The sequence below is a fragment of the Orycteropus afer genome, unplaced genomic scaffold, assembly GCF_000298275.1.
Source record: "Orycteropus afer afer isolate SDZICR_OR568_19922 unplaced genomic scaffold, OryAfe1.0 scaffold00212, whole genome shotgun sequence".
NCBI lineage: Eukaryota > Metazoa > Chordata > Mammalia > Tubulidentata > Orycteropodidae > Orycteropus > Orycteropus afer.
Window position 1 is genome coordinate 4,445,693 of NW_006921799.1, and position 22,562 is coordinate 4,468,254.

The 22,562-nt window shown below is 36.9% G+C and overlaps 1 protein-coding gene across 1 annotated transcript in view; it reads right to left on the minus strand.

The window, feature by feature from the left end:
• The window catches only part of PIBF1 (progesterone immunomodulatory binding factor 1), a 529,275-nt gene that overhangs the window by 297,245 nt on the left and 209,468 nt on the right, over window positions 1-22,562 (minus strand). The window contains exons 10-11 of the mRNA XM_007948312.2: window positions 20,698-20,863; window positions 11,866-12,016 (exon numbers count right to left, since the gene is read on the minus strand). Of these exons, the coding sequence (XP_007946503.1) occupies window positions 11,866-12,016; window positions 20,698-20,863 (317 nt within the window). The remainder of the gene's footprint in view (window positions 1-11,865; window positions 12,017-20,697; window positions 20,864-22,562) is intronic.

Below are 22,562 nucleotides of genomic sequence, written 5' to 3' on the forward strand. Positions count from 1 at the left end.
TCCCCTCCCCTCCTACCCCTAGCATGCAACAAAGAAAGTTTCCCTCCATATATAAACCTTTCCTTGACCCTCTACAACAATGAACTAATACTATATTTGTCCTTCTGTGATTGACTTATTTCCCTCAGCATAATGTTCTCCAAGTTCATCCATATTATGTGGTGTTTTGCAGACTCTATACATTATTCTTTAGTGCTGCATAGCATTCCATTATGTGTATGTACTATAGTTTGGGTTATCCACTCTTCCGCAAATGGGCATGTAGGTTGTTTCCATCTTTTTGCTATTGTAAATAGTGCTGTAATGAACATGAGCATGCATGTATCTGTTCCTGTCCTGGCTCTCACCTCTCTTTAAATATCCAAAATGGCTGCCACGTGTAAACAGTCAAAACGGCTGCGCCCTCAGGACAGCAGAAAGTCCACAGCTCAGGTTCTCTCCCTCCTTGCTGTTTCCCTTCTTAGTCACAGGCCATCAGAGCAGTTATCCCTATAGCCCGTGGTGACCGGGACTGCTCTTTAGGTCAATTTTCAGGTCCCATCATCACTTGTAAATATTCAGGCTGTTGGTGTCGTCAGAGTAGCTAACAGTCCACAGCTCCGACCATCTCTGTACTCACTATTTTTGTTCAGATTTTTCCACTCATTGGTGCCTAATCCACTTCTGTATAGTTCCTTTCAAACCTCCAGGGTTCCAGGATTATCTTCTGTATCTCTGTCAACTGGTTTTTCTTTTCTTTGTTGAAGAGGGTCTGTGTCTGCCTATTCCTCCATTTTACCAGAAGTTTCTTCCATTTTCTTTGTATGTTATCTACATAAGCAAGGTACTGGGCTGTGTTCCTCTAGTCACTAGTTGGCAGCATTTATACACTCACCACCCATCTCATTTCCCATTGTCTGCCTCCCATATGTCCCTGCCATCCTTGGCAAACAGAGACTATTCTTAGGTTCCTGGAATCCGAATGAGAATGTTGTCACTTTAAAATCCAAAATGGCCACCACCTGTAAACACTCAAAATGGCTGTGCCCTCGGTCACTTTTAATATCCAAAATGGCCACCACTGGAAACAATCAAATTGGCTGTGCCCTCTGAACAGCCGAAAGTCCACAGCTCAGGCTGTCTCTCTCCTTGCTGTTTCCCTTCCTAAGTCATAGGCCACCAGCGCAGTCATGGAAACAATCAAAATGGCTGCACCTTTTGGACAGCTGATAAAGTCCACAGCTCAGGTTGTCTCCCTCCTTGCTGTTTCCCTTCCTAGTCATAGGCCACCAGCACAGTCGTCCCTGTAGCCCTTGGCAACCAGGGCTGATCTCTATGTCAATTCTCAGGTCCCAACACCACTTGGAAACATTCAGGCTGTTGGTCCTGTCAGAGTAGCTGACAGTCCACTGCTCTATCTCCGTACTTACTATTTTCGTTCAGGTTTTTCCACTAGTTGGTGCCTAAGCCACTTCTGTATACTTCCTTTCAAAGCTCAGGGCTCCAGGATTGTCCCCTGTATCTCCGTCAATTGGTTTTTCCTTTCTTTGTTGAAGAGGGTCTGTGGAGCTTGTCTGCCTATTCTGCCATCTTCTAGGCTATGCGAAGCAGTAAATCTTTATGGAAGTAAATTGCCCAGTGTTCCTTTTGCAGAGTGGCTGGTGGGTTTGAACTACTAACCTTCTGGCTAGCAGTCAATTGCCTTAGCACTGCACCACCAGAGCTCCTTGATCCTTCTCTAGTACAGTAAAAATCTGAGGACTATTCATAACTTCTTTCCTTTAACTCTGTCCCTGTATTTCTGGGTGAACCAGGGTCAGCTTTCAGATCAGACCATTAGTTGTGAGAGACATATGGAAGCAAAAGATGATAAAACTCAATACTCTTTTATCAGCTAACATGGCTTCAGATTGAAAATGAGCTCTCCAATTCAGCTCTACCAGAAGAAGAGTGGCATTTAGATACATATTTCATTCTCTTCTCTCTTAAACACTCCTAAAGTCAAAGGGAAGAGAGGTAAATTAACATCTCAAAAACTCATCTGTTAGATGTTGATAAACGTGTTAAATTTAAATTACATACTTAAAGGATTAATAGCTAATGGGATAACATTAGGTGCTGGAATTAAGAGTCTGGAGAACAATGGCAGTAGATTTTTGTGTTGTTAGGTGCCATCGAGTTGGCTTCAACTCATAGTGATCCTATGTACAACAGAACTAAAGACTGCCCAGTCATGTGCCATCTTCACAATCCTTGCTATACTTAAGTCCATAAGTACAGCCAATCCATTTTGTTAAAGGTCTTCTTTTTCACTGACCTTCCACTTTACCAGGCATGATATCCTTCTCCAGGGAATAGTTCCTTTTGACAATATGACCAAAGTAGGTGAGATGAAGTCTGGCCATTCTTGTTTCCAAGGAGTATTCCAGCTGTACTTCTTCCAGAACATATCTGTTTGCTCTTCTGGCAGACCACAGTATTTTCAGTATTCTTTACCAGCACCACAATTCAAAGGTATCAACTCTTCTCTGGTCTTGCCTATTCATCATCCAGCTTTCACATGCATATGAGGTTACTGAAAATACCATGGCTTGGGACAGGCACCCCTTCAAAGTGACACCTTTGATCTTCAACACTTTAAAGAGATCTTTTGCAGCATCTTTGCCCAGTGCAATACAATGTCTGATTTCTTGACTGGGCTTCTATGAGCACAGTCAATTGTGGGTCCAAGCAAAATGAAATCTTTGATAACGTCAGTGTTTTCTCCATTTATCAAGATGCTGCTTATTGGTTCAGTTGTGAAGTTTTTTGTTTTATGTTGAGGTGTAATCCATACTGAAGACTACTCTTTAATCTGCATCAATGGGTGCTTCAAGTCTTCACTTTCAGCAAGCAAGGTTGTGTCATTTGCATATTGCAGTTTGTTAAAGAGCCTTCCTCCAATTCTGATGCCGTGATCTTCTTCATACAGTCCAGATTCTTGGACTGTTTGCTCAGCATACAGACTTATTAAGTATGGTGAAAGGATACAACCCTTATACACACCCTTCCTGCTTTTAAGCCATATAGTATCCCCTTGTTCTGTTTGAACCACAGCCTCTTGGTCTATGTATATGTTCCTCATGAGACCAATTAACTGTTCTGGAATTCTATTCTTCACAATGTTATGACCACAGAGTAGAATGCCTTTGCATAATCAATAAGAGACAAATGAAAACCTTTCTGGTATGCTTTGCTTTCAGCCAAGATCCAGCTGACATCAGCAGTGATATCCCTCATTACATGTCATCTTCTGAATCTAGTTTGCACTTCTGGAAGTTCCTTGTCAATATACTGCTAGAAGCATTTTGAATTTTGCTAGAAGCAAAATTTTTCTTGCATGTGACATTAGATATTGTTCAATAATTTCCACATTCTGTTGGATCACTTTTCTTTGGAATGGGTACAAATATGGATTTCTTCCAGTCAGTTGGCCAGGTAGCTGTCTTCCAAATTATTTGGCATAGGTGAGTAAGTGCCTCCAGCACAGCATCTGTTTGTTGAAACATCTCAATGGGTATTCTGTCAATTCTTGGAGCCTTTTTTTCCACCAATTCCTTCAATGCAGCTTTAACTTCTTCCGTCAGTAGCCTTCGTTCTTGATCATATGCCACCTCCTGATATAGTTGAACATCGACCAATTCTTTTTTGTACATTGATTGTGTGTATTCCTTCCATCTTCTTTTGATGCTTCCTGAACCATTCAATATTTTGCCCATTAAAACAATAACAACAACAAAAAGCCAAACTCACTGCCTTCGAGATGATTCTGACTCATAGTGAACCCCTTTGGGTATCCAAGGCTGATGGGTTAGAAGTGCCAACCTTCTGGTTAGCAGTCACATGCCTTAGGCACGATGCCACCAGTGCTCCTTATCTTGCCCATAGAATCCTTCAATACTGCAACTTGAGGCTTGATTTTTTTCCTTTTTTTGGTTTTGTAGATTGGCAGAAAGGCTTAGTTCTAATGGTGAAAGGAGCCAAAGTCTTTTTTGCTAGGCTAACAACACATATGGGTTTTATTTTACAGTCAACAATAAATTAATAGTGATTAATAAACAATATGACCAGTGAGTTTGTTGTTGAGGCTGATAATATAGAGGGAAAAAATCCAGTAACTGGTAGCACAGAGAACTCTTAAAACTATAGCAATAATCCAGTTGATACAAGGTCCACAATAGCAATGGAGGAAAGAGAAAAGAGCTTCAATTCAAGACAGTGTGATCAGGTGTGGAGATGGCATGGCACTACACTACCAGAGCTTCCTAATTTTGATTAGTAAGTCCTAAAACAAGGCTAGTGGCATAGTGCCAAAGGCATCTGACTGCTAACCAGAAGGCTGGCGTTTCAAACCCACTAGCCACTCCTCAGGAGGAAGACTGGGAAATCTACTTCCATAATGATACCACCTCAGAAACCAAAGGAGATATGAGCTGGATCCGACTCGACAGCAATGAGTTTGGTGTTTTGGAGTTTAAACAAAGCTGGTAATATTCTACTTTCCAATGTTGAACTAATAGAGAACAACTCAGTTTCTTGATCTTCCAAATACAAGTAAGTACATTTCATTTAAGGTAGTTTAAGATCCTTAATACATCACAGAAAAAGTAATTTCTAATTTCTATATCCTTAAGATTTTATTTTTATTTATACATATGGAAGAGTTAGATGAACTGTGTTGTTGTGTGTCACTGAGTTAATTCCGACTCATAGTGCCAATACATGACAATGTAGAACTGTCCCAGAGGCTGTAATCTTTACAGGAGCAGATCTTTTCTCAAGCAGAGCTGCTGCTGCGTTTAAATCGCTGACCATTTTTTTAGTAGCCAAGCATTTATCTACTCAGCCACCAGGGCTCCTTGAATGAAACGTACACATAAACAAAACCTGGATCCTAAATTAAACACTTAATATATTTACTTATCACACATCCCTGTATAAACTCATATACATCCCTGTATAAACTCATAAATTTATCTCATTTTATTTCAGGCATTTCAAAAAATAGTTGCAGACAGCTGCACACTTTACTGCTAAACAGTTCAATATATAAATCATCAACTAAAGTTCACTAATATTTATGGTTTCTTTGTAAAAACAAATTTTTCCCTTTGGGCTTGGAATTGAACTCACTTCCACGGCTCCCAACCAAACAATGGACAGGCATATAAGGTAAACATTTGCACAGGGTAGATGCACTTCTTAGAACAGTCAGTCATGGGAGATCAGAGGGGCAGTATTTGCATAGGGAGATAGCTCAGGGGGCATGAATATGTGGGAGATAGCTCAGGGGGCATGAATACGTGGGAGTGAAGGACATAGGAGAGAGGTAGTTGCAGGTAGGAAGTGGGAAGAGAGCTTGTTACATAGTGGGGATTGCAGTCAATGTAATGAAGCAAAATGTGTCTGAACTGCTGTATGGAAAATAAAGAGATCTTTTGCGGCAGAAAAAATTTTTAACATAGTGAATGGTACAAATCTTAGCTTCAGCATTCAATGAGTTTGTGAGAAATATACTCACAGGTCATCCAAACCTTATCAAGATACAGAATTACTACCCCAGAAAGTTCCAGTGTGCCTTTTCCCAGGTAATACTTGGCACCAACAATCCTTGGAGCAACCACTGTTTTGATATTTTTCACCAAAGACTGGTTTTACTTCTTTTAGAGCTTTACATTAATTCAATCATATAGTATGAGTTTTTTCAGGCAAGGCTTCTTACACCAAAGACTGGTTTTACTTCTTTTAGAGCTTTACGTTAATTCAATCATATAGTATGAGTTTTTTCAGGCAAGGCTTCTTACACTAAGCAAAGGTTTTTCAAATTCAACCCTGTTGTTGAGTGAATCTTAGAAGGAAGGTTGGGCAATATACTTCCGTATTGATACTGCCTTGGAAACCCAAGGAGGGGTCACTATGAGTCGGATCTGATTCGATGGCAGTGAGTTTGGTTTCTGGTTTGGCTGAGCGAATCAACATTTCTTTTTGTAATGTTGCAGACACCTGCACACTTTACTGCTAAACAGTAATAGTACTTTTATTAAGTACTATTCCATTGTATAAGGAGCTCTTGGTGGCACTGTGGTTACAGCATTGGGCTGCTATCCAAAAGGTCGGCAGTTTTAACCCACCATCTGCTCCATGGGAGAAAGATGAGTCAGTCTGCTTCTGTAGAGATTTACAGCCTTGGAAACCCTATGGGCACTTCTACTCTGTCCTATAGGTCACTATGAGTTGGAAAGGCAGTGGGTTTTTTTGGGGGGTTTATTTGTATATACCTTTTATTGTATATTATTATAATAAATAACATACTTTTCAATAAACTTTTTACTGTGATTTGGGTGCAATTTTACACAGCAGATTAATTTTACATTCAACAGTTCATATACATTTTATCTCATGACACTGATTACAATCCCCACAGTGTAATAGCTCTCCTCTTATCTCCTGCCTGTGGTTATCCCTTCCCTTACCTATGGCCTTACCTATGTGTTCCTACCTGCTTAGCTTTCTCCCTATGTAAATGTTGTCTTTCTGATCTCCCATGGTTGACTGTTCTAAGGAGTGCATCTCCCCGGTACAGCTGTTCAGCTTGTAGGTCTTGCTGTTGTGTGGCTGAGATTTGAGCTACAGGAGGGAGTCCAGTTCCAGGCCAAAAGGGTGACTTGGGGCGCCATAGTATTAGGAGTTTCAGCAGTCTCTATCCAACCAGTAATCCTGGTCTTTTCATACTTTTGAATTTTGTTTCACATTTTTTCTCCCACTCTATCCAGGATCTCTAATTTTGATCCCTTTCTATGTGGTTGGCATCAGGAGCTGGGTACCATCTAGTTTTCTGGTTTCAGGGTTGTATACACTGAGCTTTCTGTGATCCACTGGTCTCTTGGACTAATTGTTTCCATATATCTTTGATTTTCTTCACTCGTCTTTGCTCCAAACAAGGAGAGAACAATAGTTGCAGGTCAGATGGTCACTTGCAAGCTATTAAGACCCTAGTCGCTACTCATGAAAGTAGGATGTAGAACAATGTTTTTGTGTACTATGTTTACCAATTGAGCATGATTTCCTCTGTGACCATGGTCTCGAGCCTACAAGCCCAACGATTCATGACCTGAGGTGCTTGGTCGTGGCTAAGAAGTTATCCCAACTTCGTCCTCTGTTAGCTCTATAATGCATATGGACATTTTTATCACACATACAAATACGTATGTGGGAATATCATCTGCCAAACCTATATATGGTCATGGATATATTCCCATTTGTCTATCCATACCTGATCTTCTTGTCTATTTACCCATATATGCACCCATAGATTAGTGTTCGTTATTACTGATAGTGTAGTATTGTGTATGTAATGGTATTTACCTTTGTTGTTTTCACCTCTTGTACACCTCTCTTGTGTCTTCCTTTTCCTTAATGATACTGTGCTGGTCACACACTTTTGTTATATTGCCTTTCCCTTCACCCAAATCAATTATGTCTCTTAACTAGTCAGCAATTTTCCCTCCCTTCCACACCCTTCTCTGATAACCAACAAAGAAAATTTCATTTCCTGTGTAACCTTTTCTTGACTTTTTACAGTAATGGTCTCCTATAATATCTGTCCTTCTGTGACTGACTTATTTCAATCAGCATAATGTTCTCCAAATTCATTCATGTTATGAGGTGATTTACAAATTCTTTACTACTCTTTAATGTTGCATAGTATTCCACTGTGTGTATACACCATAGTTTGGTTCATTCATCTGAGCTATGAACAGTCAGAAAAGTAGCTAATGCCTAAAGCAGCAAAGAACTTCCACCTGGCTCTGTCTACCCACCAAACAAACGATATCCATTGCCACTGAGTCAGTTGCTACTCATAGCAGCTCTCTATGAGAGTAGAACAGTGCTTACGTTGTTTCCATCTCTTTGCTGTAGTGAATGCGATGTAGTGCTGTAGTGAATGCGATGAACATGGGTGTGTATGTGTTATGTATGTGTGTATACATACATAAAACTCTCTGTCTCTCTGTATGTATATATATTTATATATGTATACACACACATAAATCTCTCTCTCTCTATAGAGAGAGAGAGAGAGAGAGAGAGATATTTATATATGTATACACACACACACACACACGTCCTAGACCTCACATATATATATACGTATTAAAAGGGGTATTTCTGGATCAAATGCTATTTCTTCTATTGCCAACCTTTTAAGGAAGAGCCATACCATTTTCCATAGTGGTTGTACCATTGTACAGTCCCACTAGTGTGTATTATGGGGAGCTCTGGTGGCACAGTGCCTAAGGCATTTGATTGCTAACCAGAAGGCTGGTAGTTCAAACCTACCAGCCACTGCTCGGAAGGAAGATTGGGCAATCTACTTCAGTAGTGATACTGCCTTGGAAACCCAAGGAGGGGTCACTATGAGTCGTACCCAACTCGATGGCAGTAAGTTTTTGAATTACTAGCATATGACAGTTCCAATCTCTCCACACCCTCCCCAGCATTTGTTGTTTTATCTCTTGTTGAACTTTGCTATTATTGCTGGGGTAAGATGATATCTCATTGATATTTTGATTTGTATCTCTCTAATGGCTAATGATCATGAGCTTTTCTTCATGTGTTCGTTGGCTGTCTGAATATCTTCTTTGGTGAAGTGTAATATTTTCTTTTGAACATTTTATTTTGCTTCAGGTAAAAGTTTACATAGTAAATTAGCTTTCCAATCAATAATTCACACACAAATTGTTCCATGACTTTGGTTCTAATTCCTAGGATGTGTAACTCTCCCCATTTCCTCCCTGGATTCCTCGTTTCCATTCATCTGGTGTCTGTGTCCCTCCCCACATTCTCATTTTTGGTTTTGGGCAAATGTTACCCTTTTGGTTTCATACAGTTGACTGTTCTAAGGAACATATTCTTCACAGGTATTGTGAAGGTGTTTCTTTATACTCACTGCCGTCGAGTTGGATCCAACTCATAGCAACCCCTCCTTGGGTGTTTATAGGCCCACCTATTAGTTGGCTAAACAGTGGCCTCTGAGAGTATTTGAGTTTCAAGTTAGAAGGTTGCCTTAGGGCAACAGTCTCAAAGATTCTTCTAGTCTCTTTCACACCAGTAAGTCTGGCCTTTTTTTTTTTTTTAATTTGAATTTTGTTCTCCATTTTCACTCATTCTAACTGGGACATTATATTGTAGTCCTGGTTGGCATGGACAGTAGTAGTAGCCAGGCACCATCTAGTTCTGGTCTCAGGCTAGTGGAGGATGTGGTTCATGTGAATTATTAGTCCTTTGGACTAATTGCTTCCTTGGGTCTTTGGGTTTCTTCATTATATTTTGCTTCAGGTGGGAAGAAGAAATAAGTAGCTGCTTCTTAGATAGGGCTCACAAGCTTTTAAGACTGCAGATGCTACTTACTAGGATATAGAACATCATCTTTATGAAATGTGTTTTGCCAATTGACCTAGCTGTCCCCTGAGACTATAGTCCTTCACCTTGAAGACCAGTAGTTCAGTCCCAATTTCTAAGTAGTCTCTATAACTGTCCCCTCTATGTTTTCTATTATATAAATGAGTATACCTGCAGTGTTTACAAATATGCATGTCGAAATATCCTCAACGGTACCTATATATGTGCATATAACTTCCCTAACCTACTCAGTATACACACTTACCTTTGTATCTACTCAAATTATTGTTTGCTATTACTATTGTTGCAAGATTATTTAAGTTACAGCATTTACCATAGTTGCTCTTTATCCTTGAGTATGTCTCACTGTTTTTATCTTAGTCACACTGCGCTAACTTCCCTCATATTGTGTATTGCCTTTCCCTTCACCCTAATTAATACCTGTGTACTATCTAGTTAGTGCTTCTCCCTCCCTTAACCTCCTATCATTGGTAATCATCAAAGAACGTTTCTTTCTATGTGTAAACCTATTCTTGACTTTTTATAATAGTGGTCTTATGAAATACTTGTCCTTTTAGGACTGACTTATTTCACTGAGCATTATGTCTTCCAGATTCATCTATGTTGCAAGATGTTTCAAAGACTCATGATTAATCTTTAGTATTTCATAGTATGCCATTGTATGTATGTACCACAATTTGTTTATCCATTCATCTGCTGAAAGATAGTGCGATATAGTAAATTACCTGGTATAGCTTTTCTAGCCATAAGTCTTTGTAAACTCCATGGTGAAATTTGCTGTAAGCAACTGAGTAGCTCCTGAATGCTAAAAGTATCCACTTGGGGTATTTCTGTTGGGCACAGCACAAAGTAATTTTCTGGGATATTTGCGCTCTCTCTCAGGCATACAGAATTCTGATGTTAAGACTGGTTAGTGGTCACTATGCCAGGCTCAAAAGGAGCCCTGCTAGAGGCAGAAGAAGTCTCTCTGACTGTTGGCTGAGAAAGACGTGCTGCTGAGAGAAACACACTCCTAAGAGACATGTGCTGCTGAGAAAGATATCAAGAGACATGCATTGCTGAGAGAGAGAGAGACACCGAGAGACACACACTGTTGGGATAGAGACTGAAAGAGATTGTTGGCTGAGAGACAGTGGGCTGAGAGAGACTGAGTGTTGTTCTCAAACTTGAATTGTAGCCTAGTGCTTCCCTAAGAAACCCCATAATCTGTGAGTTCTGTGTGGCCACTGCAGTGAATTATCAAACCCAGCAGAGAGGTGGTGGGTGCTGCGGGAGGAATGGTTGGTGTCAGGGTTGGTGAAAGGGCTTGAGGGAGGCAGCATGTCTGACCTCACAGGGATAGGCCTTGGGCTACTGATGGTGATTCTGTCTTCCTCTTGTGGCATTAGAAGAGGTCAGAAGATGCGACCTCTTTGCCCCTTTAGCAGATAGTTAGATTGTTTTCATCTTTGTGTTATTGTGAATAATGTTGCAAAGAACAAGGGTATGCTTTATTCAAGTTACAGTTCTCATTTCTCTACGATACACACCTCTGAGTGGAACTGCTGGATCATATGGTATATTCAATTTCTTCACTGGAGTCAGAATAATCTTTATAGAATACCGATTTGATCATATCATGCCTTTGCTTTAATGTCTCACTATTATCTTTACTAAGGAGCTCTGCTAGTACAGTGGTTAAGGCATCTGACTGCTAACCAAAAGATGGGTGGTCTGAATCTACTAGCTGTTCTGTGGAAAACAGATGAGGCTATCTGCTTCCACAAAGATTTACAGCCATGGAAACCCAATGGGGGTTGCGATGAGTTGGAACTGTCTCAATGGCAGTGAGTTTGGTTTTTGGTTTGTATCATCTTTACTAAATCAAAAAACTGAAACCCCTGTCATCAAGTTGATTCTGACTCGTAGTGACCCTGCAGGACAGAGTAGAACTGCCCCACAGGTTTCCAAGGCTATAAATCTTTATGGAAGCAGATTGCTTCATCTTTCTCCCACAGAGTGGCTGATGGGTTCAAACCACTGACCTTTTTTGTTAGCAGCCCAATGCATTAACCACAGCACCACCAGACTTCCCTATCTTTACTAAGACAAAAAGTAATACTCCCTATTATGGCTTTTTATGATTATGCTCTTGTTTATCTTTCTACCTTTTTATATTCTGCCATTTCCCAACATACCCACAATAATTGTCACAACAATAATTGTTGAATGCATGAGATAAATAAAAAGAAAAAAATCAAACACATATGGACTATTTCCTCTTTGATCCCAATTTTTGGAATTAAGATTAATTTTTAAAATATAAAATACTCTTTAAAAAATTATTAGCAACTATATTTTAAAGAAATAAACCAAAACAATTTTAGAAATAATACATGATTTATGTTGCCAGAAAAATAAAGTGCGTGTGTGTGAAAGACTTACTTTCTGCAGTTTGCATTATTATCTCATCAAGCTCTTTTTCCAGTTTCTCATAAATGTCGAGCCTTGCCTGATGTTCAGAGTTTTGTGCTTGAAGTTCAGTAATGCGTTTTTCAGAAGAGGCCTGGAGACTGTAAAATTCTTTAGTTAAAACCTAATAGTGGAAGGAAAAAAAATTACAAAAGCAGAATTAAGTAAGTTAAAAGTTAAGACAAAAATATGATACAAAAAATATTTTTAGGTCTTTTTCTTTTTTTAATGAATTAAGTATTAAGAGAAAGTAGCTTGAGATGACTAAGGAAGTAAAATACATTTATTTCTAAGGCAAATAATTCAGCTGTTTTTAACAGAAAATTATGAGCACCTTATGTAAGCTGAATAAAAAATAAATTTAAAATACAGAAATAGTTAGAAAAGTTAAGATTACCATTGTTGTTGTTGCTGTTAGGTCCCCTTGAGTCGATCCTGACTCCTAAGGACCCTATGCGTAACAGAGTGAAACACTGCCCAGTTCTGTGCCATCACACAAACACTGCTATGTTTGATTACCAGGCACTGGCTCATTAGAATTATAAGTCTGTAATAACGCTAAACTTATCTGGAGGTCATTTATCTGGCAATCTCACTTATTTGAAAAAGGTTTACAAGTAGCCTAAATGTAACAAAGTGTATGAGAACTACATATTCATAAGGTGACCCTCAGTTTTCCACCAGTACTTATTAAATTTATAAGAAACCCTAGTGGTACAGTGGTTAAAGTGCTGGGCTGCTAACTAAAAGGTCAGTGGTTTGAACCAATAGCCATTCCACAGGAGAGAGATGTGGCAATCTGCTTCCATAAAGCCTTGGAAAGTTTATGGAGCAGTTCTACTGTGCCCTATAGGGTGGCTATAAGTCAGAATTGACTATCTGGCAATAGGTCTGGTGTGGTTTTAACAATGATTTTAAGATTTTTTATTTCCTAGCCAGCCATAAATTCAAACCACTAAATCAATTGTTAACTGTGAAGTGCTGCTTGGGAAGTATCAGAAAATGCTTTTCTATATAAAGAAAGGTTGAAAAAGTTTCTTAAAAAAAGAGCTGTCAAGAAGCATGGAAATTGTAGTCATTTTGCATAACAGCAAAAAAATCCTACATTCTTAATGATAACTCATTAAAGGAATCACTGTTGTTGTTGTTGTTGTTATTTGCCATCGAGTCGGCCCCCGACTCCTAGCGACCCCTGCTTGGGTTTCTGAGGCAGTTATCACTACGGAAGTAGGATTGCCCAACCTTCCTTCCGAGGAGTGGCTGGTGGGTTTGAACCGCCAGCCTCCTGTTTAGCAGCCAAATGCCTTTAGGCACTATGCTACCAGAGCTCCTAAAGGAATCACTAGGATGACAATAATGAATAAATTAGCTAAAAAGAGAGACACTTCTAATACAGGGATATTTTAATACTTAGGTTAAATTCTAATTATTAAGAAAGTTCACATACTAGTATAGACCAAATTAAGGAGCGGTCTTACACCTGCTTCTCAATACAGCATAAGGAATGAACTATTTCCTGAGAAGTGAAATAATATTATGGTTAAAAATGCATTTTAGAGGCAGAAGGATTTCAACTTCAATCCTGGCTTTGACACTTATAAACTGTGATCTTAGGCAACTGTTTATCTTTCTAGGCCTACCTCAAAACACTGTTGGAGATTAAATGAGATGATAAATTCACAGTATTTAGCAAATTACCTTGAATATAGTAAGTATTAAAAAAAATAGAATTACTACTATAAGAAATACAATTATGAACACTTTGTATTAAACAGCTCAAAAAATTAGAGCTCCAGTGATTTCATTACTGGGAGTTCTCCATAATTAAACAATTTTGAAGACCACTTCTTTTCTCTGACATAAATGTCACCTTAACAAACTCATATGATTGTGTGTTTTCTGTGATGTAGAAAAAAAGAAGATAAAGAACACCTATTTGTACTTCATAACAAGTAGAATTGTAAACTAACTGTACTTAATTTGTCTTCTTGCTTTCAATTAATCCAATCAACACTAACCCTAAAAGTAATTAGGACAGTATACTCTCTCCTCCATTAAATACATTACTTTGGAGCATGAATAAAGAAAAGCATGGGAATACCTGGATAGAGTGGGAGAACAATGTGGAACAAAACTCAAAATCATTAAAAAAAAATTAAAAAGAGGGCTAGGATTGCTGGTCTGATAGAGCCTGATGGAACCACTGAGACTATGGCCCCCAGTTGCTCTTTAAGTCTGGAACTGAACCTACTCCTGTGGCTTCCAGCCAAACAAAAGACAGGCATATAAGCTGAACATTTACAATAGGTAGATACACTCCTTGGAGAGATCAATCATGGGAGAATAGAAGGGCTGTATATATAAGGAGACAGCAGGGAGTGGGGGGTGGACTTGACAGCACATAATGCCTGGGAGGAAAGGACACAAGGAAGAGGTAACTATGGGGAGGAAGTTGCGGGGGGAGCTGTTGCATTGTGGGAAATTGTAGTCAATGTCATGAGACAAAGGGTACGTGAACTGCTTTATGGAAAGTGAATTTGCTCTATAAACTTTCACCCAAATCACAATAAATATTAAAAAAAAAAGAAAAAAGAAAGCATGGGAATAATATTTATAGGATGATATCTAGTATTCCACATTGGGTCATAAAAAGACAATGAACAAAATAAAAATCACAAATTCATGTCTTAATATTATGTCTTCTTTATTCATGCAGACCGTGTTTTCTAGAAATATATTAATTCATTACAACAAAATCACTATTCAGTGAAACAATCTGGGCTTTCATGGAGCTCAATATATTGGGATGTAACTCAGTAACAGTTGTGTGGCAGCCATGATTGTAGCACTTATTAATCTGTGACACTAATTCCCTTGGCAAAGACAGGCTCAGTAAGAACATTTTGTCCTATAAAAACACCATAGAAAGAAAACTGGGCAGAAATGGAAAGAAGATAAAGAATCAAAATGTTGATTTTGGATTTTAGAGTGACAGCATTCTCATTCAGATTCCAGGGACCTAATAATAGGCTCTGTTTGCCAAGGACAGCAGCAAAATATGGGACGCAGACAATGGGAAAGGAGACAGGTGGCAAGTGTATAAGTGCTGCCAACTAGCGAATAGAGGAGCACAGCACAGTACTCTGTTTATGTAGATAACATACAAACAAAACAGAGAAACTGAAAACCATGGGCAAGTCACTCCAACATGCAATCACTAATTAAATATAAACACAAAAACATCACAATATCTTGGAGACAACAGAGCATCACAGTCCACACAAAGAAGCAAGATAAAGCAAGAGACACAAGGGACCAGGATACATACCCAAAACACATCCCTGAGGAAGATGCAACATTAGAACTCCCTGATAAGGAATTCAAAAGAATTATATTTAGGTATCTTCAATGAATTGAGAAACAGATCAAGGAAAACAATGACAAAATTGAGGAAAACACAGAGAAAACCTTAGAATAATTTCAAAAGACAATAGAAGAATAAAATGACCAAATAAATGAAAAATTAGAAATGATACAAAATCTAGAGACAGAAATCTAGAAGATTAATACTAAATTTTCAGAAATAGACAACACATTGAATGGGCAAAGACGTAGAATTGAATCAATGGAAAACAGAATTAGTAAGATCGAAGGCAAACACCTCAATACTTCTTTGGAAAGGGAACAAACAGAAAAAAGATCAAAACAAAATGAAGAAAGCCTAGGAGCTCTGGTACTATAGTGCCTAAGGCACCTGACTGCTAACCAGAAGGCTGGCAGTTCAAATCCACCAGCCACTCCTTGGAAGGAAGGTTGGGTAATCTACTTCCGTAGCGATACCACCTCGAACCCCAAGGAGGGGTTGCTATGAGTTGGTTCCAACTTGACAGCACATAACAACAAAAACAACAACAACAAGGTTCATGTGAGTTACCATCAAAAAGAAGAACCTATACGTCACTGGAATTCCAGAATAGGAAGAGACAAATAAAATCACAGAAAAAATTGTCAAAGATTTGTTGAAAGAGAATTTTCCTGGTATGATGAAAGATGAGAATATATCCATTCTAGAAGTCCAACGAACCTCAAACAGTATAGACCCCAAAAGACAATCGCCAAGACATCATCATCAAACTCGCTGAAGCCAAAGACAAAAAAAGAATTCTGAAAGCAACTTTGGAAAAATGTAAAGTGACCTACAAGGGGCAATAATAAGAATAAGCTTGGATTTCTCAGCAGAAACCATTAATGCGAGAAGACAATGGGATGGTATATATAAAATCCTGAAAGAGAAAAATTTCCAACCAAGAATTATATACCCAGCAACACTATCCCTCGAATATCATGGTATAATTAGGACATTTCTAGATAAGCAGAAATCAAGGGAATTTGTTAAAACCAGAACAACCTTACAAGAGGTGCTAAAGGGGGCCCTTTGTAAAGAGAACCAACAACAGCCAACAACTGACCATTAACACACATGATGACATAACCCAGAAACCAACCAGAAGCATCCAAAGTAAATAAGCCTAAAAGATTGTAAACAGGGAACCAGAGACATCAATTGACAAATGAAGACAACAGCAAACCAAAAAGAAAGAAAAAACTGTGTAGTTATAGAACTTCTAAATGGTAGGAAGTCAAGACAACTACAAGATAGAACAGGCTATTCTAAACTTGGGAAGAAATTACAAATCATAGGGTAACCTCAAAGAAAAATGATAAACCTTCACATCAAAATAAAAAAGAGGACCAGTACAAATATTTAGCAATATTAAAACCAATAGCCAACAAAGAAGTGGTTACATGATTCATAAACAAAATGAAGTCAGCATAGAAAATTATATGGAACAAAGAAATCAACACCATGAAAAAGCACGTAACAAAATGATAGCAACAAATTCATACTTGCCCATAACTACATATCTGACAAGGGACTTATCTCTAAAATTTACAGAAAACTCCAACACCTCAACAAAAAAAAGATTAACAATCCAGTTAAAAAACAGGCAGAAGACATGAATGGACACTTCACCAAAGAGGATATTCAGGTGACCAGCAAATACATGAAGAAATGCTCATGATTATGAGTCATCAGAGAGTTGCAAATCAAAACAACAATGAGATATCACCTAACCCTAGAATTAATGGCAAAGTTCAACAAGACAGAAAATGGTAGATGCTGGCAAAGATGTGGAGAGATTGGCACTCTCATACACTGCTGGTGGGACTATAAAATGATACAACCACTATGGAAAACAGTATGGCAATTCCTTAAAAAGCTGCAATTAGAAATACATTTGACCCAGCAATCCCATTACTAGGTATATAATATCCTGAAGAAGTGAGAGCCAGGACAAGAACAGATATATATACACACCCATGTTCATCGCAACACTATTTACAATAGCCAAAAGACGGAAACAACCTAGGTGCTGATCGACAGAAGAAATGATAACCAAACTGGAGTATGTACACACAGTGGAATACTATGCAACCCTAACAAATAATGTAGAATCTGCAAAACACCACAGAACATGGATGATACTTGGAGGACATTATGCTGAGTGAAATAAGGCAATCACAGAAGGACAAATTTAGTAGTATTAGTTCATTATTGTAAAAAAGTCAAGGAAAGGTTTATATATGGATGGCAACCTTCTTTGTTGGTTAACAGGGGTGGGAAGAGAGGGGACGGAACACAGCCAAAAAAAAAAGCATTGATCATGTCACTTTAGTTTTGTGTATTTCACTATACATAAATTATATTTCAATAACATGCATTATAAAAATAGAATCAAAATGTTAAAAAGGAGGTATTTCATGAAATATTTTAAGAAGAGATTTTGAAAGAAGTATTAATTTGAAAGATACAACTTAAAATTTTCTCTTCATTAACTCAGAGGAAACTTCTGATAGGAGGTATTCTACCAATTCATCTGATACCATATGGTGAAGAATGCTCTTTTTACCGCAAGTTTATCTGAGCAATCGCTTTGTCTAAATTTATTATTCTTTCTGAAAGGAAAAGAAGAACTTGATATTGGACTCAAGGAAACCTGTATTGAACTTTTAGGAAGAAAACCAACATATGAACATTTGAGTTTAAACATGAATATATAAAATACATCAATTACTTTTAGGAATCCATTAAATATCAAGTTCTTTAAATAATAGACACATGACTGAATGATAATACAAAATTCTTGAAAATAAATTCAGTTCCTCAGTTGCACTAGTCACACTTTAAGTCCTAAATGTCCACACATGGCTAGTGGCTACTGAATTGGACAGTGCAGATATACAACCTATCTATCTTCACAGAAAGTTCAGTTCAAAGCTCTAAAGTTTCAGTTTCTTTCTTTTTTAACTTTTTATTGTGATTTTGGTGAAACTTTACAGAGCAAGTTTGTTTTCCATACAACAATTCATATACATTTTGTTTATTGACACTGATTGCAAGCCAAAGAATGTAACAGCACTCTTTCCCACTTCCTCCCTGTGATTACTGTTTTCATTTGCTCCTCTTTCCTATCCCATTCTGCCTTCTAGTGAATTGCTAGTTTCTTGAAGATAGGAATTGTTTTTTGTTCAAAGTTTTGTGCCTAATGAGGCCTAGTACAGTGCTTATTGCATATCAGATGCTTGGCAAAAAATTACTGAATACTATCAACTCAATCAACTGTGGGTCAGTGTCTGGCTAGGTCCTGGGAATAAACTGATCAATTAAAAAAGGCCGAGTCTTTACCACTAGAAATTCAGTCTAGTAGGGTGAATGAACAAAATAAAAATTACCCATAATTGTACCATACAGAAATAAACTTTGTTATATTTCCTGCAAATCTTTCTTATTGTGTATATTTATGGCTCCACTGAACTTATAACTCACAGTCAAAATCAGGCTAATGACATTTCGTGTATTTTTTATTTAATGTTTTTAATGAGTCCACCAAAACCCACAGTTGTCGATTCTGACTCATAGCGACCCTACAGCACAGAACAGAACGACCACATAGGGTTTTGAAGGCTGTAAATCTTAAGAAGCAGACCGCCACATCTTTCTCCTGCAGAGTTACTGGTGGGTTTGAATTGTCGACCTTTTGGTTAGTAGCCAACTGCTTTAACCATTGCGCAACCAGGTCTCCTTTTTTGATGAGCATTTCTCTCAAATCTAAAATATTCAAGAATGTGATTACTATTAATTATACAATGCATTGTGTTGTTGTTATGTACCGTTGAGTCGGACCTGACTCAAAGTGACCCCTCCTTGCGTTTCCAAGGCGGTATCAGTACGGAAGTAGATTGCCCAATCTTTCTTCTGAATACAATGCATTAATATAGCAAAATATATACTTTATAATATACTAACTGAAAACTGTTAAATAATCTACCATTGGAATTTTATGTTACTTCCAATATTTTGGAGGTATTTCTTATTGCTTTTGGTAAAATTCCTTTAAAAAATAATGGGTCAATTTTTTAATGCTTTAAAAGATTACCTCGAAAATAGCTGTTCCTGTTTTTAACTACATGAAATTTCCTGTTTAGAGGTACTTCTGCCAGCATATTAGAAAGAAGACTTACATAAAAGTTAAAAAGTTTAAATTTACATTTCTCTAATTATTACTGAGAATACTAATTTTCATCCATTGATTAGCAATATGCATTTCTTTTCTTGGAAATGGTACACTATTTCTTTCCACTTATCTAAAAGAGGAAAGAGTGTCTTCTTCATGAAAGATCTTTTAAAATTAAGGGTACAGACCTTTGTTTTATATATATATATATATATATATATATATATATATATATATATATATATATATGTATATATATATACACACAAATATTATTTTATAGTTTTCATTTTAATGTTATACATACTTTTAATCACATGGAAAGTGTTGGGTTTTTTTTTTTAATGATTTCTTTCCTTGCTTTAATTAATAGAAAGGCCATTTCTAAACTAATAAAATATAAAATTTCATCTGTTTGTATTTACCTCTAATGGTTTTATGGTTTCATTTTTTATATTCTGTGAAGAAATTCATTTGAATTTTATTTTGGAATATGGTGCAAAGCATGGATCCAACTATTTTTCTAACTATTGATAAGATTATCACAGCACCATTTACTGTCCTATCTATTATTTCTCCACTAATTTGAAATATGATCTTTACCTGGGAAAATTCTTAAAATATATGTAAATCTGTTTTCTAGGTCTCATATTTTGTACTACTTATGCTCTTTTACTTTGTTTTAAATAGTTTTTGCTTCAGAATATGTTATAAAACAAGATATGTATTTCCTGTCATTAATTTATTAAAAAATTATTTTACAAATATTGACTATTCTTCTGTACTTTTTATTTCAGTTTATCATAGACTTATACTTTGTTGGGTTAAAACAGGCATGCATCTGATTAAAAGCAAATATATACCATTATTTGATGAAGACTGAAAAGTGTATAATGCTGAATATTCCCTTCCAGGAAGATGTGGGCTCCTTCCTTCATAAACTTCAGTAAATTTCTACAGTTTTCTCGATATAGGCCTTGCACTGTTCTTACTAAAATTATTTCAAGTAATAGTATATTTCTGGTTGCTTGTGACTGTGACCATTTTCCATTTTTAAAGAATTCCAGTCTTTTTTCGTACACATCTTCCTGAAATACATACTTCCTTTTTGTGTGTGTACAGGAACAGTACTAAGTCGTACAGAGGATATAAGGCTCAATATGACATACTCCTTGTCCTGAAGGAGCTTATATGCTATGTAATGCAACAGAAAAGCTTGTACATGTACCTCTAATTTTTTCTGGTATTTTTCACATTCCAATTGACACTGTGTGAGATTTCTTGCAGTCTCTTCTTGCAGAAGTTGAACACGCTCACACTCAAAAGATTTTAATTTACTTTGATGAAGAAATTCTGTCACTTTGCTTTCCTCACTAAGCTGTAGTTCTCTATATCTGGAAGAAGCAAAATGATTATAAGATCCCACCAAATAATGAAGTTTCAAAAATTTACATAAACATAACATTACTTCTACTTCTCCCATACCCCTTATTTATAGAGTTAATAATTTATATCTATTCAGCAAAGCTTTTATAAATAATTTAGGTAAGCAAATATATGGGCATATGAAGTCTAGAGAACATACCATACCCATTAACTTCCTCCATTCTGCCCTTATTTTCCTTTCATCCATCCAAAAATAAATTTGTCTATTACAATTATTTTTTGAAAATCATTTAAAATAAAAAAGAAGTAATAGAAATTTTAAGTTATATTGCTTAGAATAATTTTATTTCAAATATATTTCATAAGCACTCTTAATTCTACAGCATCGTTTCCAAGTTTGTTATTTTGATCTAAGTCTAAACTTTACCATATGGAAAAGTGTGGCATGAAATGTGTACTTTAAACTGAAAATTCTCGAAACATTTGTGGAATAAATTTTTACATTCGTTAATATCATATATATTTGGATACTACACAAAAACGTAATGTAGAAATCACAAGATTACAGAACATCAAGTAGTCTATTATAGCATGGATAAGGCACATTCTCTTCATTCTCTACAATCAAAACCAAACCCTCAGATATCTAGTTGATTACAACTCATAGTAACTCTACAGGGCAGTGCAGAACTGCCCCATAGCGTTTCCAAGGCTGTAAATCTTTACAGAAGCATATAGCCTCATACTTCTCCCATAAAGTGGTTCTTCCAAAACCAAACTGCTGACGTTTTGGTTAGCAGCTTTACACTTCAGTTACTGTGTCACCAGAACTCCTTACTCATTCCTTCATTCCACAGCTATAACTAATCATAAAAATATTTCCATTTAACATATAAATCACCACATATTAGAAATTTGAAAATATTTCAAGTTGATTACGTTCTAACAAAAAGCAAAACACAGAAAACTATGTCATTTCAGGGAGCTATTAAGAGCCCTGCATAGTGCCAGATATGTTATTAACATTCATTATTCAAATATTAATTGAGCTAGTCACTATACTTGGTAACTGACATACAATGATGGAAAGGTACTGTTTTTCTCTTAAGGAATGTTTTCTGGGAATGACAGGCAATTAAACATGAAAACTCAATAGAGTATGATACGTGCTTCAACAGGGTAATGCCTAGGTTCAATGGGAACATACATGAAGGAGATCTACTTTGATTTGTGTAGGGGTATGTTTGTATTTATGTGCAAGACAGCAGGAGGTATGGAGCGGACAATGTCCTAGACAGAAGAAATAGGGGTACATGCAGCAGTGCAGGGAAGCAGAGAGTATAACCTGCTATGTGAAACAATTTTGTTCATGGTATATCATTTATCCATACAACAACTCTATTAGGTGTTGTGCAGAAAAAAAGAGAAAACTGAGGTTCAAAAATATCAAATTTTTTTTTTTTTAAATCAGGAAGAAGCTGCCTTAAATATCATATTGGGACTAAAATCCAGAAATTATTGACTCCACAGTAACAGTCTTTCTAGTATTACATGACATTCATTCTTAACTGATATTTCTAAGGTCAGATCAACTTTCAAGTGTTTTTCAAAACCCATTTTATGCCTGTGACAGTAACAGTAACATTCAAGAACAAGCAGAGAAAATAAACATTGGATATTTGCTGCAGGCTATTTTTTTTTTTTTTT